General features: G+C 39.5%; 1 protein-coding gene across 1 annotated transcript in view; it reads right to left on the reverse strand.

The window, feature by feature from the left end:
- The window catches only part of Atp6v1a (ATPase H+ transporting V1 subunit A), a 47863-nt gene that overhangs the window by 9552 nt on the left and 22867 nt on the right, over positions 1 to 15444 (reverse strand). The window contains exons 4-12 of the mRNA XM_051191520.1: positions 14890 to 15104; positions 14506 to 14643; positions 13574 to 13725; positions 11359 to 11521; positions 10598 to 10706; positions 6353 to 6475; positions 6154 to 6268; positions 4125 to 4188; positions 2680 to 2883 (exon numbers count right to left, since the gene is read on the reverse strand). Coding sequence (XP_051047477.1) covers positions 2680 to 2883; positions 4125 to 4188; positions 6154 to 6268; positions 6353 to 6475; positions 10598 to 10706; positions 11359 to 11521; positions 13574 to 13725; positions 14506 to 14643; positions 14890 to 15104 — 1283 coding nt within the window. The remainder of the gene's footprint in view (positions 1 to 2679; positions 2884 to 4124; positions 4189 to 6153; positions 6269 to 6352; positions 6476 to 10597; positions 10707 to 11358; positions 11522 to 13573; positions 13726 to 14505; positions 14644 to 14889; positions 15105 to 15444) is intronic.

Below are 15444 nucleotides of genomic sequence, written 5' to 3' on the forward strand. Positions count from 1 at the left end.
TACACAGAGATCCGCCTGCCTTTGCCTCCCACACGCTGGGATTAAAGGCATGTGCCACCATTGCCCCAGCTAGCCTTCTAGGCTTAATCTTGATTCTAAAAAGAAATATATCTGAAATCTCTCCGCTCTCTATTAAGTAAACCATTCCCGTATATTTTATACTCTTTGTATTTTCATTTATTTGTGTGTAGCACATATGTGGCTGCATACATGTCCACGTGGAAGCCAGAGAAAGATACTGTGTTTCTTCCTCTATCATCCTCCCTTTGTTCCCTTAAGACAGGGTCTCTCACTGAGCTAGAAGCTTGCCACTTTGCCTGGGATAGCTAGCTGGTAAGCTTCACAAATCTGTCTGTCTCTGCCCCTAAGAGTCCAGGGTTACAAGAGTATGCAGTCATACTTGGCTTTTTGCACGGGTGTCGGGAAGTTGAACTTTGGCACTCATGTTTTCACAAGCAAATGTTTTACCAACTGAACTTAACTCCCCAGCTCTTTAAAACATTTATTTCAACGTTTATTCGTGTGCATGTGTTTGTTTCTGCATCTGTTGTTATGTGTGGTAAGTACATGCAGAGGCCAGAAGATGGTGTCTAATTTCCTGGAGCTGGAGTTATAGGCAGTTGTGAGAGGTCTAACATGGGTGCCGGGACTGTACTCAGGTACTCTGAGAGCAGTGAGTGCTCTCAATTAACCATCAGTGCAGCCTTCCTGCCTCTATTTTATTATCTCTTTTTAAATTTAAAATAGGATTTCACTCCAGGCTACGGAAACCCACAGAGACAACTGACCTTATCAAGGAGGAGCTAATGGACTCCCAGACTGATAGTTGGGAAACCAGTATTGGACCGACTTAGACCCTCTGTACATGGGTCTCAGTTAGAAGGCCTGGGCAGTCTAAGGGACCTCTGACAGTGGAACCAGGATGTATCCCTGGTGCACAAAGATGTTGGGAGCACATTCCCCATGAAGGGATACTCCCTTAATCTAGAGGCAGGAGGGAGGGTCTAGTCCCTACTCCAAATGACTTGACAGATTTTGTTGACCCCTCCTGGAAGGCATCACCCTCCCTGTGGAGTGGGGGGTGGGGTGGGAGGATGGTGAGGGGTGCCTGCGAGGATGGAAGAGAGGGAGAGGGAACTGGGATCGATATGTAAAATAAGAAAAAAATTAAAAAAAAAAAGATAGGGTCTCACTATGTTGCCTGGGCTACTATCAAACTCCAGGACTCAAAAAACCTTTTCCCCTTTTATGTCCCCAGTAGCTATAAAATATAGGCACACACTAGCATGAGGAGCATTGCATATTACTTTTTATAGGGTTAAAAATTCTATTCCTTGTTTTGTAAGGGATATCTAAAATTATAATAGTAAACTTCAAATATATTCTACATGGGTTGAGATACCATTTTTCCTATTATATTTATTATACTGTTAAGTTATGATGCACTATGTTTTGTGTAAGGATGTGTATATGTTCGTGTGTGTGTGTGTGTGTGTGTGTGTGTGTGTACAATTTTGCATGTGTGCAGGTTTACATGCTCATGTGGATGTGGAAGCCAGAGGCTGATGTTGGGTGTCTCCCTCAATTGTCTTCCACTTTCAATTTTTCTCTCACTGAACTTGGTAATTACCAGTAGAATGGTGGCCCAGGGACCCTCCTGTCTCTGCCTCCATTATAGGCACATCTACCACACCTGCCTTTTTACATGGGTGCTGGAGATCTAACTAAGTCATCCCCCTAGTTCCTAATGACAAATTTTCTGTGTCACATTTGCTAATGCCCTACTAGGTCTAAGAAGTGAATACTTCATATTTTTATCGATATTCATAAACAAATATTTTCTTCAAGTTGCTTTTATCTGGTTTTGCAGGCCTACTTCTTGCTCCTCTGAGAGGATCACAATACTCTGTAAATATTAGCTATGTAATACATGCTATAAATGTTAGCTATCTAATAATATTATCCTTTGTTGGAAAAAAACATTTAAAAAAAAAAAAAAAAAAAAAAAAAAAAAAGCAATAGGCCCTGGCATGATGAGACATTGCAGTACTTGGGAGGTAGAGGCATCTGGATTATGGGTGTGAATGTAGCCTGAGTTATAGAGGAATAATCTATCTAAAAAGAGGGAAGCTGTTAAGTCCTCACTAGTCCTGTGTATGACCTGAGAAATCATTCACTTGTGAGATTTAATTTGACTAAGTTTATTTATGTCTTTCTTTGGAATATCTAGATATAGGCTCTAGAGTGTAAATCACTTACTGAAGGTCACATAGCTAATTATTAGAGGATTAGAATGTGGTCCTTTGATTCCCAGTTCTAGTGCTCCTACAAAAATAATGCTAACTGGACCTAATTCTATGTTGAATTGACTGGTGATGGGTGTCTCGTTTTTCACCTCTCATGAACCCAAGACCATGCTAACTGCTACATGGAATTTTAAAGGGTCAGTTGGTTTGAAAAATACTGCACATTTAAGTTTTTTGTTTGCTTTGAGACATGATCTCATACCCACAGCCCACAATAACCTGGAACTTACTAAGGAGTGCAAGCTGGCCTATTATTGTGGCACTCTCCCTACCTCAGGCTGAGTGCTAAGATTAGTCACAGGAGCCTCTGCATACCTACGTTTCAGCAAGTGGTGCGGTACCCCGGTACAGTACAGCCCCCACTCTAACTCACTTTCCCCACAAGCTGCACAATTTCTGCCAGGTCCTCTTCTTCCTGCAGAATCTCCTTGGCTTTGGTCCTCAGAGGAACAAACTCTGTGAAGTGTTTGTCGTAGTACTCGTCCAGGGCGCGCATGTACTTGCTGTAGCTGATGAGCCAGTTGACAGAGGGGAAGTGCTTGCGCTGAGCTAGTTTTTTATCCAAGCCCCAGAACACCTGATTGAAAAAAAAGAAAACTTATTCTTTTCTTTTACTAAGTACTGTAGTGTATCTATTTGTTCCCAATAAGTACTTTTTAAACTCCTTGGGCCAATTATGTATCATATTAGCATATATAAATATAATTGAAATAGAATAAAATGTGTAAAAATCAAACTTAACTAAAAAATACATTTCTCCATTTTCAGGGCAGGTAACATGTACAAACCAAACTTATCTCAATTTCCTTAAAATTAACTACATCAATGTGATAGTAAAAGGGGAAATGGGTGCAATTGAAGACTATTGTGGTATAATAAGAACAGAAGAACAAGAAAGGCTGATTGGGATGGAACAGACACTTACTTTGATTAAAATCCTTAAAATGTTCTGATGAATTCAAGTTCCCACCATCGTGAGTCAATTAAATAATATTCGACATTCATTTTCTGAGGTCAAACACTCACACACTTCATGCATCGATAATTTTGCTTCACTTCCCACACAATTTAAGATCCAAAATTTAGCAAATATTAAATACTTGATAACTATAATTTAGTTTTTACAATTTCATCTGGTCCTGGGAGAAACCCAGAAAGATTTTTCCTACATACAAGCATACTTAGGAACATATTAACATTGTTTTGCACTATAGCTCTGATTCACAGACATCTCTTACTTAGGCTTCTTTAATGACTAGCTCTCTTGTTAAATTTATGCCTTGACCTAGGTAAAAAACTGTCTAGGCAGAAACCACATTTTTTCCAAGCTTGTTCTCACCTGGTAGAGTTAACAAAGACAGCACAATGACCATATCACTCTGGAGCCCACATTTAAGCGTGGATATGCCTTTCCCACAGTTTTCCCTTGTGCAAGCCAGATGCAGGAGACTACCAAGAGCCAGGCTCCAGTCACAACTGAAGATGCCCACTTTCTGATGAGACCGACTGCCTCAGACTATACTTTAATAGTCTGCCATTATGTATCATGGGGCCTATTTAGTTCTATAGTTAGAGTTAGTTCAATGAGTAGGTAACTTTAACATAAAGAAAACTTTGCTACCTAGATTTATTTCCAGACTTCTGTACTGTTTATTATAAACTGTTTAGAACTAAAAACAGAATGTATTAAACTTTCACAATGTTAAGGATGCTACTAAAACTTTTTTTTAATTGCTATGAATTCTTTAGTGATTAAAAACTTGATGATCACTTAGTTATTAAATTATAACTGCAGTATGGCAGAGGGGTAAAACATACCTGAACAATACCTAGAGTAGCAGATGTGACTGGATCAGAAAAATCACCACCAGGTGGAGAAACTCTAGATTAAAAACAAATAGAATCATTAGAAATGTTTATGAGCAGGCGGTGTTTGCACATGCCTGTAATCCCAGCACTTTGGAGCTGTTATCTGTGGGTTTGAGGTCAGCCTGGTTTACAAAGTGAGTTCCAGGTTAGCTAGGGCTGCTACAAAACCTGAAAACACCCCCCCCCCCAACCAAATCAAATGTTTATGAAAAAACCCAACATTTGAAATACAAAGACATCCAAACACTTATAAAAATAATATTAACATCTTTGTTTTTTTTCAAGATGGGGTTTTCTCTGTGTAGCCTTGGTTGTTCTGGTCCTATAGACCAGCTGGCCTCGAACTCAGAGATTTCAACTGCCTCTGCCTCCTCCCAGTGCAGGGATTAAAGGTGTGCACCACCACTACCTGGCTGAAGGTCAACTTTTAGGAAAAGTTGATTTGGTTTGTTTTTGTTGCTATAAATGAAATCCAAAGCTTCATGCCTAAGCACCTAAGGTAGCTGCACACTAATCTCCAGCCCTGTCTAAAAAAGACAAACAAAAAACATAGTTTTTGAGCATGCAGATTTTCAGAGGTGGGTGTATGTGTACCAGGGAACACACACGGAGGTCTGAGGACAACTCAGGGGTCAGTCTTTGGCTTCTACTTTGTTCGAGACAGTTTTTTTTTTTTTTTTTTTTTTGTTTGTTTGCTGTTGCATATGCTGTCTTGGGGGCTTCTGGATTCTCCTATCTCTGCCTTTCATATTGCTGTAGGTGCTAGGATTAAACAGGTGTCCTACTAGTCAGGTAAGATGGTATACACCTTTAATCCCAGCACTCAGAAGGCAGAGGCAGGCCAATCTCTGTGAGTTCAAGGCCAGCATGGTCCACAGAGTGAGTTCCAGGACAGCCAGGGCTACACAGGGAAACCCTGTCTTAAAAAGCAAAACAAAGTCCCTTACTACATCCTGTTTTAAGTGGCCTCTTGGAATGTGGCAAACATTTAACCCAGTGAGCAATTCCCCAGATCCTAGCCTTAATGTTTGCTTATATATAAAACTTTAGAAGTAAATGACCCTTGGAAAGAAAAATCTTGAATAAAAATGACAAGTACTGAATGTCACCTAGTATGACAAATGAGAGAGTCACTAATTATAATTAGTTTCATATTCTAATCAAGAATATGAACTAGGAAAGTTCTGAGAATAAGTATGGCTTTATGGAGTAATCATAAATTTATACTGTGTCTTCAGCTTTATATACCTTATCTTAACATGTTTGCAAATTTTAAAGTCGTTCCTAGGATACAGTGATATGGCACTATTAAATCCGGGAAGTCACACCAATGAAACCCAAAGATACAGAGACAGCCTGAGTCACTTCTCAAAGTGCCCCTGCAGCTCTTCCTGCAACTTTACTTAAGAACTACCACTCCCAGAGGAAGGTAAACACATTCTCCTGCCTCCCTCTCCCCTGCTCCTGTGGGTACAAGTGGATATGCATGGGAAGGCCAGTGGATGACTTCAGCCATTGTTTCCTGGGAGCCACCCACCTTGGTTTTTGAGACTAGACTCTCTCACTAGGCCTGGAGCTTACCAAGTAGGCAGGGCTGGCTGACCAGCAAACTCCAGGGATCTATCTGTTGACACAGCCTATCCCCGGCTTTGGGATTAGAAGGATGTGCCAACATGATTAGCTTTTTTTCTTTTTTAATGTAGGTTCTCAGGATCAATCTCAGGTTCTCATGCTTGTGTGGTAAACACTTTACTGACTGATCAATTGTTCTAGCCCCTCTCTTTCTAATGAATAACTTTCTTGTTCTTTTGAGAAGTAAACAGCATAAGCTGGGCATGATAGTACATGCCTGTATCTCAGTACTTGGTTGGCAGAAGCAAGCTAGCTAGTCCCAGGCTAGTCTGTGCTACATAGTAAGCCCATGTCTCCTTTGAATAAATAAACCAACAAATAAAGGACAAACAGTTCAGCTGCTTACGCGCCAACAATGCTGACACTCCCTTCCCTCTCAGGATTTCCAAGACATTTCACTCTGCCTGCTCTTTCATAGAAAGAGGCCAGCCGGGCACCAAGATATGCAGGGTATCCACTATCTGAAAGAAAAAAGATAAGTTTAAAAGGGAGCTCTCAGCTAGCAGCCTCTAAATTCCATCAGTGAAAACCAACACAAGACTTACCTGCAGGCATTTCTGCTAAGCGACCAGAGATTTCTCTGAGGGCCTCAGCCCACCTAGAGGTAGAGTCAGCCATCATACTGACGTGGTAACCCATGTCACGGAAATATTCTGATAGTGTAATTCCTAAATTGAGAAGAACACTGTTGAGTTACACTGGCAGAATTCAAACTACTGACTGTTTTGTCCCTAAGAACATTAAAACAATGGGCATATTAAGTATCTCATTAGCCATTTCCCCAAGTTTGTTCTTCTAGGTACACAGCTTAGCCATATTTGCAAGCATTTTCTCCATTTAGATAATGCCATGTAACTGATCCCAAGCTAATAGAATGTGATTAAAAATTATATGTTCCACAGCCGGGCAAGTTATGCATTTCTTTTAGACTTCCCAAAGCCCTCAAAACATGGCTGTACCAAGGAGGCATTTTGGGCCCAGGCGTCAGCACAGAAAGGAGTGTCCAGCCACTGGGAACAGCATCTACTACGGTAAACACTGTAACTTGAGGACTTTTAGATGCCACAGTCAACCCTTCTCTATACAGTCTAAAGACCAGGAAAAGGGTTCTCTTTCATACAGTTAATTAAAATGAATTTCCAAGTACAATTTGTCTGCACCATACATCAGGCATGCATATTTAACTAAGCTTGTTGACAGGAGGGATATCTCAAGTCTCTAAATGTCTGATGGGCAGATCCAGCCCTGTCCTAGAAAATAAAACACCAAGAAGTGTCTGGATTGTTGCTGTTATTTATCTCAGCCAAGCCTTTCTAAACTAATGTATTAAAATGGAATAAAACCTATCCTATATACTTATATATTTTAAAGGAAAAGGAAATACATATAAACAATTTCCAAAAATATATATTATATACAACTCTAAGGTAATAGTGCATGATTCAGAGTAAAAACACTAAGTATAACATAAAGTAGTTTTAGAAACAAGTCTTTAAGAAATGTGACTTATTAATATTATGCTTAGAATCATATCAACTATTCTAACCTCAGTTTAGAACTGACTTTTCATATCAGCACAGATGTGTGGCAGGCCTGTGATGAAATGCTACTAATACTTGAATGTTTATATCAGATACTTCAGAGAGAAGATAAACAGAAACAAGTCATCAAGACCTCTCTCATGACCTACATACACATTTCAGAGCTTACAAAGAAAAACCAAAAGTAAAACTACACACAACTCAGACAAAAACCAAAGGAGGAAGCGGGGAATAGTGCTGAGGTAATCCGATTTGGCCTGCAGCACGGGGCAGGAGTAGGAGTGGGGAGTCAAAAAAAAAAAAAAAAAAAGAGTTGCACTAACAGATTTAGATAAAAAAGCAACATCTTCATTGATCAAAGAGCTTTCATAAATCATTATGAAAGATAACCATTGTCCAAATGAAAAACTGACAGCAGGCAATTTTTAAATGGTTATCGTACATGGCAAAAGAGGTTAGTTCATTTTATATTATAGGCTGACTAGGATGTAATAAGCTACAATTGGTAAAATGTCAGCCATCAATCCCAGGTGCTAAGTATTTAAGTGTTCACTTGCTTCACATTTTCTATGTGTTTCCTAACCAAATTAGCACTGGTGAAGATGAGAGACAGGAGCTTCTCATAGTTATATTGTACCACCTGAATGGCTATCAGAATTAAACTATAATCCAGAGTTGACCACAGAGAGGCTAGAGAGATGGTGAGGGTTAAGAGCACTTACTGCTCTTGCAGAGCACACTGTTTCAGTCTGTTTATTCCAGCTCTGAGGGATCTGATGCCCACTGCAGGCATTGCACCCAAGCACCACCATCCCATAATTTAAAATACAAATATCTTTTAAAAAGGATTATGTTTATGCTCTGTCCATCTAAGCATCTAAGGAAAAGACACATTTAATCCTGTACTGAAATAATGAGGAATAAGATCTAAATAATAAAAACAAATACAGACGTGAGGGGGTATCAAGAATTCACCTGAAGCTATACAAACTCAAAATGGGCCCATTTTGGCACAGAGAAGTAGAAAGACCGAGGCAAAACCCAATACAAGTAGGCACTCCCTATCTCCATTACATAAAATGGGCGAGGCAGGTTAGAGGAGAAAGAACTCACTATCAACGATGGCTGTTCACTGAAGAGAAATAGTAAAATAATTACACAACTGCATGCCATAACAAACTTCACAGGTAACTGAAGAATTCCTGCTCCCCTGCACCAGTCATAGCCAGTTCCACCCGTCTCTTAACAAGACGAGTAATGGTAACAAGTGTCAGTACAGGAAACTTAAAGGAAACCATTGAAGAAGGAAGTACAGTGATGGCAAAAGAACCTGTCAAGGATGCAAAGTGTGACCACAGTGAATTAAGAAGAAAACCTTAATCACGCATCCTTCCTTCCACAGTGTAAGATCTCAGGGTACCGGACAAGAGGAGCTGTTTTATAGACTAACAGAACTCAACAAAGACCTGGAAGAAAAATAAAACTACTATAGAAATGAAAGTGTGGTTAGAAGCAACACTAAGAACAAACACCATTACATTGTCTACATATATATGAAAGTCTAAATAAAAGGGCAGGATAGGAATGGTAGAGCCACAAAACAGAAGAAGGAGGCCCAAAATGTCTAATGGAAAAAAAGGTTTAGATATAATTCTTAAAAGCCCTTAAACAAAAAAGTTCAGAGACTGACAGGGTTTATGGCCTAGAAAGGCGGCATCGGTGCTGCCGTATGTCAAGAAAGCTATGAGACTTCAGATGTATGGAGAAATTCCTTGAACCAAGTAAAAAAGTCACCTCCAAAGGGGAGAGACTCAGTCTTAGATTTTTGTCCCCAATATTTAATGCTTGAATAAGTGTTCTCAAGCAGAAAAAAAAAAAAAAAAAACTGATCCAGAAATTTTACACTATATTCAGCCAAAGCATTGTTAAGGTTTGGAGAAGTATTCCCTCTACTTTAGACATGAAGCCCACTTTTCCAGGAAGAAGATAAATGTTACTAAATTAACCCAGCAGATCATAAATTATGGAAGTTTATGAAAGTAAACATATATTAGTAAGAACTACCAGGCCACACAAAAAAAAAAAAAAACAAACAAATATTGGTTCAATAATTTTAATTCAGAAAATAACTGTTAAAGGCAACAGAAAGAAAACCTGGAGACTTAAAAAGCAAGAGTTTAAAGAAAATAAAGATTTCCATGAGTCTTTCTTGCAAAAACTTCGAAAAGACAGGTTTAGTCAGATAAGAAATAAGGAGAGAAACTAGCCACAGGGTAGTCAGGGAACCCTGGCTCCAGGTATGGAGGCCAAAGTCTACATGATTTAGATCTGTTGTTTTAGAACAAAACAGAAAGGTATTAATTCCTGAAAATTGAGACATGAAGGTATTAAACAGTATGATTGAAAGAGCAAAGATGAAAGGTTAGTGCCTAAGTACACCAAATTTCTTATCTTTTATGTCCCCTAAAATAGTTATAGAGGCATAGATATATTTAAATATAGTACAATATGCAAAAAGAATATAAAATGAATCATCAAAAAAGAAGACAAATGGATGATGATGGTGGCACACACCTTTAATCCTAGCACTTGAGACGCAGAGGCAGGCAGATCTCTGTGAGTTTGAGGCCAGCCAGGATTGTTACACAGAGAAACCCTGTCTGGGGGGTGAGGGGCAGAAACAGGAAGAAAAAAAAAAATAATAAAAGAAAGAAAAAAAGGCAGATGTATTGTTTTATCATTAAGAGAACTGGATGCTTGGCTGTAGCTCGTAAGTGCGTGCCTGGCGTACGCTAGGCCCTGGGCATGCTGAACAGCAGGGGTGGGGATGCATGGGGGTGAGGGAGAGGAGGAGGTAAAGAAGACAACGATGATGCTGGGCAGCTTTACAGCCACCTTCTGTTTGGGGCTGGAGAGATGACAAAGATTGAGAGCTCCTCCTGCTGCACAGGACCCAACTTCTGTCCACAGAACCCAGATGTCACAACTGCCTGTAACTCCAGAGGACTGACACCCTCCTCTGTCCTCTGAGGGTGCACGCACACACACACACACACACACACACAATCTTTTAAAAAATTTTATGTTCAATTATTCTTATGATACACATAATAAATTAGATATTTAAAAGTTAGCAATGTGACTGTACGGGAGTTTTTTAGAATGAAGTTGTAAAAAAGGAAAGAAAAAACTGGGTGCTAGTGTTTTAAATATAGGTGCTAAGTTCTTTTATTCCAACTCCTGACTCACCAGTGTAAATAGAGGCTTCTCTTGCAGCCACGGGCATATTGGAGGTATTGGCTACCAGTGCTGTCCTCTTCATGATCGACTCCACCTTACCATCAACTTCCATAGTGAGCTAAAGGTATAACATCCATTAGTGATCCTCCAGTTTCTAAGCAAAACATTCTAACATTTAATTCCCCCCCCCCTACTTTAAAAATAGCTTGCTCATGTTTAATCCTTTCAGTCAAAACTGGCAAAGAATATCCCCCATTACGCCAACCCCTCTTCCCTAGTCTACAGCGCTGTTTGACAAATGCACAATTTCATTTGGACATTTCAAGTGAACAAAAGAAATCCATTATTTTGTGAAAAAGGCAATGTTACTACAGTAATTTAGATCTCAAAGCCCATGTAAAGCTTAGACATTTAAATGTTTGGTTTCTTATTTAGACACTGTCTCATGTAGTATAGGCCAGCCCAGACTACTGACCCTCCTGGCTCTGCCTCCCAAAATACAGGAATAAATGCTTTATTGTTTTATCCCTCTTATCTTTCTTTAAGTGAGATCAAAGATGAGAAACTTTTAGGTGTTTAATTCTGAAGAATTCATTTCATTTTTTAGAAATATACAAATTAATCACAAATATTAATTTAAAATTCTTCAAAAACATCTTGACAACTGTGAAAGCACTTTTCTTTTACCCAGGCTAAAACTATTAACTGCGAAAACAGTTGATATGCCATATTTTCTCTAGAACGTTATCTGATGCTTTCTACAGACAGACCTCAGGGAAGTCCCGAAGAACTTCGGACATCTCATTTCCTCTTTCACCGCATCCTACATAGATGATCACGTCACTGTTGGAATACTTGGACAGAGACTGTGAAATCACTGTCTTTCCACAGCCAAAAGCACCCGGGATAGCAGTAGTTCCTCCCTGAACACACCTAAAAGACAACAACAACAACAACAAATCAAAACAAACACCACCAACAAAAAGGTGGAAGTGGTACTTCATGCCTGTAGCCCTAGCATTTGGGAGGCTGAGGCAGTAGGATCATCCATGATTGGAGAGCCAGCCTGAATTACATATTGTTGCAGGCAAATCTGAGGTACACAGTGAGACACTGTCTCAAAACAACAAAAAACAAATTGGCAAATACTTTATCATTAACCATGTCTATCGTTTACAGTTACATTACAGATGGAAAGTGAAAATGTATTCCATTGGGCACCCAAGGAAGAGCTATATGGAAATAGCGAGATAAGCAGAACAGCACTAATGTCGTTCATGTTTATACAAGTGTGTTCATGAAAAGAGCATCTGGGTTACAACTACAAGCAACATTTGAAGCATATTTCCGAGGGGGTAGCCCAGGAAACTCAGACCTTACCATAAAGATCATGAAGTCAGAAGAAAGAACAAGGTCAACCTAAAACAGCCATGAAACGGGATGAGGACAGACTGTAGTTAGAGAGAGAGCCTAAGCCATACTGAAGCTTACAGGAGTTGGTTGTGTTCACATGACAGCAGGGGCTGCATGGAAGGCAATGTTCAAAGTTGTGAGGAATTAAAAATACTAAAATTTCTTTTTCTTTCTTTCTTTTTTTTTTTTGTATTTAGAGACAAGGTTTCTCTGTGTAGCCCTGTCCGTCCTGGAACTCACTCTGTAGACCAGGCTGGCCTAGAACCCGCAGAGAACCACCTGCCTCTGCCTCCCTGAATGTCAAGATTAAAATTTATTTCCTAAATTGATCAAGTATGGGAATAATGAAGACACAAGTGAGACCAGTTGAAGGGAATAACGATGCCGCAGGGATAGTATCATGTGTATTCTTTCTAATTTGGCCACGAAGATGAGGGGAAAGTAGTTGGCAGGTAGAGCAGGATAAAGGAGGAGAGCGTACCTTTTTTTCTCTTCCCCCTTCCTTTCTTTTTCACTAAATAGGGTACTTATAAGAAAGCATTATGGGCACTAGTAGTGGGAAACGCAAGGAGTGGCAAACTTCAGTTTCCAGTTTCTCAGTGAAGGAGAAGAAGGAAGGATGGAGTTGAGTATTTGAAATATGTAGAGCAGCACGAACAGCTGCAGAGAAAAGCAGAGAATCACAAGCAGGGACAGCAGAGTGTGGGGAGAGCCATTTCTATGGATCATTTGGTCTTTCTCTGTGGTATGTGCAAAACAGGAGGAAACAGCTGGACTGACTCATAGCTGGGATTTTGCCAGGTGAGTCTGATAGAATACAAAGTTTTCCTGCACCACTAGGAAATATTCATAAGAATCAGTGTGTGGAGTCTAATCTGAATAATGAAGGACATAGAGACAGGAGGCAATGACCAGGAAGAAAGAGATCTTCATGGCAAAGTAATAAATAGTACGAGCGACTCTGAAGAGTAAGAGACTCAGTAAGAGTACAGGGGGAGCTGGGGGCCGAGGTGGGTGGCAGAGTGCCTGGAGGGATTGGGAGGGATGGGGACTGAGGTCAATGGCAGAGTGTGTTGGGAGGGCTGGGGACTGAAGTCAGTGGCAGAGTGCCTGCTTAGCCACTGTGAGGTTGAGGGAGAAACCAGTCTTTTGTGGAAATTAAATGATGAGGGCATTGTAGAAAGCACATCAGAATACAGTGAAGCCCATGTCTAGCAAAGAAAATAAACGAGCACACTCACTGTAAATACGGAGTCACCTGATTTTAGAAACTGAGAGTCTATAGTAATCCAATCTACTAAATTCAAGGACAATTTAAGAAAGACAGTTATATGCTTTGTCACAGAGTCTTTTGGAAATTTTATTTTTCAATGAGTTTTCAAAAATAATGCTATCTGTGACTGTGGAGTAAAAAACTACTTTGACTCTTAATTATTGACAACAGATGTACTTAATTCATCCTTGTTACCCAGGCCTAGATAAAAGCTAGCACAAAATTAAACACAGAGAACTCATAACTGCAAAGGGACTTATAGTAACTTGAGGGTAAATAGTGGAACACATCAAACTTACGGAAAAAGTGCATCAAGAACTCTCTGGCCAGTAAGCAATGGATGGTTTGCTGGTAGCTTTTCAGTGACAGGCCGAACCTGGCGCACAGGCCATACTTGGACCATGCTGAACTTCTCCTTCACACCTTCAAATTCAAGCTCCAGGACCACATCCTGTAAAAGCAAATGAAAACAGCAGAATTTTAAGGGTGGCTAAATCTGTGAATGGGTCTCCTAAAATGTATGCAATCCTGAGTTTCATGGTCTTTTTGGTTTGGGATGGTGTGGGGAGGTTTGTTCTCTTGCTGGGTTAGCTGGTTGCTTCTTGGCTTCTCTGATCTAGCAGGTTTTTACCTCAACATCTGATTTCAAGTCTTTATTGGTAGATAGAACAACTTAGATAAAAATAACAGCCACTCCTGTGCTGGTGATACTAGAACTCCCACCAGGCCAAGGTCTGGGCAGTGTGGTAAGACTGAGGACCTTGGAGTGCAGACGACAGTTAAAATATCAGTAGATTCAGGTGTGGCCTCTAAGCACAAATAAAATAAGAGTCCACTTGCACTTAGAGTAATAATTCACATCATCTACTATTTGATTAATTATGTGAATACAGACTAAACATTAAAATCAAAGTCTACTTTAATCCTAATGACTATGAGATTTGGGCAAATCCATCAGGTATATTCTGCTTCTCCTCAAGTCCTGGACCTCAAGTCCAGGTCAAAACAAAATCAACCTCAAAAACGTACATAGCCCAGTGGAAGAGTGATTTCTTAGCATATGTGAGGCTCTGGACTTGCTCCCTATCATCCCAAATATAATTAAAATAAAGGAATAAACAAACAAAATACTCAAATTATTAGAAATGGTTTAACGGTTTTAGGGCACAGAATTGGTAACCACCATATATAAACAGGCTGCTGTGCAGAACAAAACCCAAGAAGTACTTACAGAGGCATCATAATTCCCAGGTGGTGCGATGTAAGTCACACTTCCTCTATTGCGTGGGGGTAACATGATTTTGTGTTTGATGAGTGAGTTCTCATTGACAATCCCGTAAATATCCCCACCAGTGATATGACTACCAACCTAAGAAACAAATGTATTCACTCTTTAGTGCTTGAATAAACCAAGTAGACTTACCCTTATTTTGTAATTTAAATCTTTTGCCTAACTTATAAATAAAGCATTAGTTCTATAGTACAGCAAGTATATTAAAAAATTAAGACAGTACATCCATGGTTTATGCTTTTTGACTAAGAGTACAAAATAGTTCACTAAATACACATTTTAGTCTTTTACCAACATTAGGAATTACTGGTTACACAGACATACCCGTAGATTTTTGCTTGGTATAAACTCCCATTTGATATCTCTGCTAAGAGCAGATACATTTACTCCTCTGGGAATGTAGATACTTTGGGTCTGATTGCTGATATCTGACAGGGGTCTCTGAATGCCATCAAAAATGGCTCCCATAATGCCAGGACCGAGCTCTACTGAAAGGGGCTTCCCAGTGCGGAGTACAGGGTCTCCAACCGAGACACCAGCTAGAAACAGCAAACAGTTGAGGAAAATGTAAAACAAAGTTTGAAGATAACTATTAATAGGAAATACCAGTTTCAAAGGGGCATGACATTTAAGGAGATAAATTATAAATTCCTAAGTGTCCCATATCCTTGATTTCAATAATATTTTGCAGTGTCTAAGGACAAAAGATATACCTAACACATCTAGTTATTAAATAATCATATCCAAAGAGTTTAATAAATGTGTATATCCTAACAACTGATTATCTATGAAAGAATACTGTGTAAACTGGAAACAAAAACAATCAATTTCAGTCCTAAAACCACAATTCTAATGAACAGAAAGGTGTAGACAGTTTTT

The sequence above is a fragment of the Phodopus roborovskii genome, unplaced genomic scaffold (genome assembly GCF_943737965.1).
Source record: "Phodopus roborovskii unplaced genomic scaffold, PHOROB, whole genome shotgun sequence".
Lineage (NCBI taxonomy): Eukaryota > Metazoa > Chordata > Mammalia > Rodentia > Cricetidae > Phodopus > Phodopus roborovskii.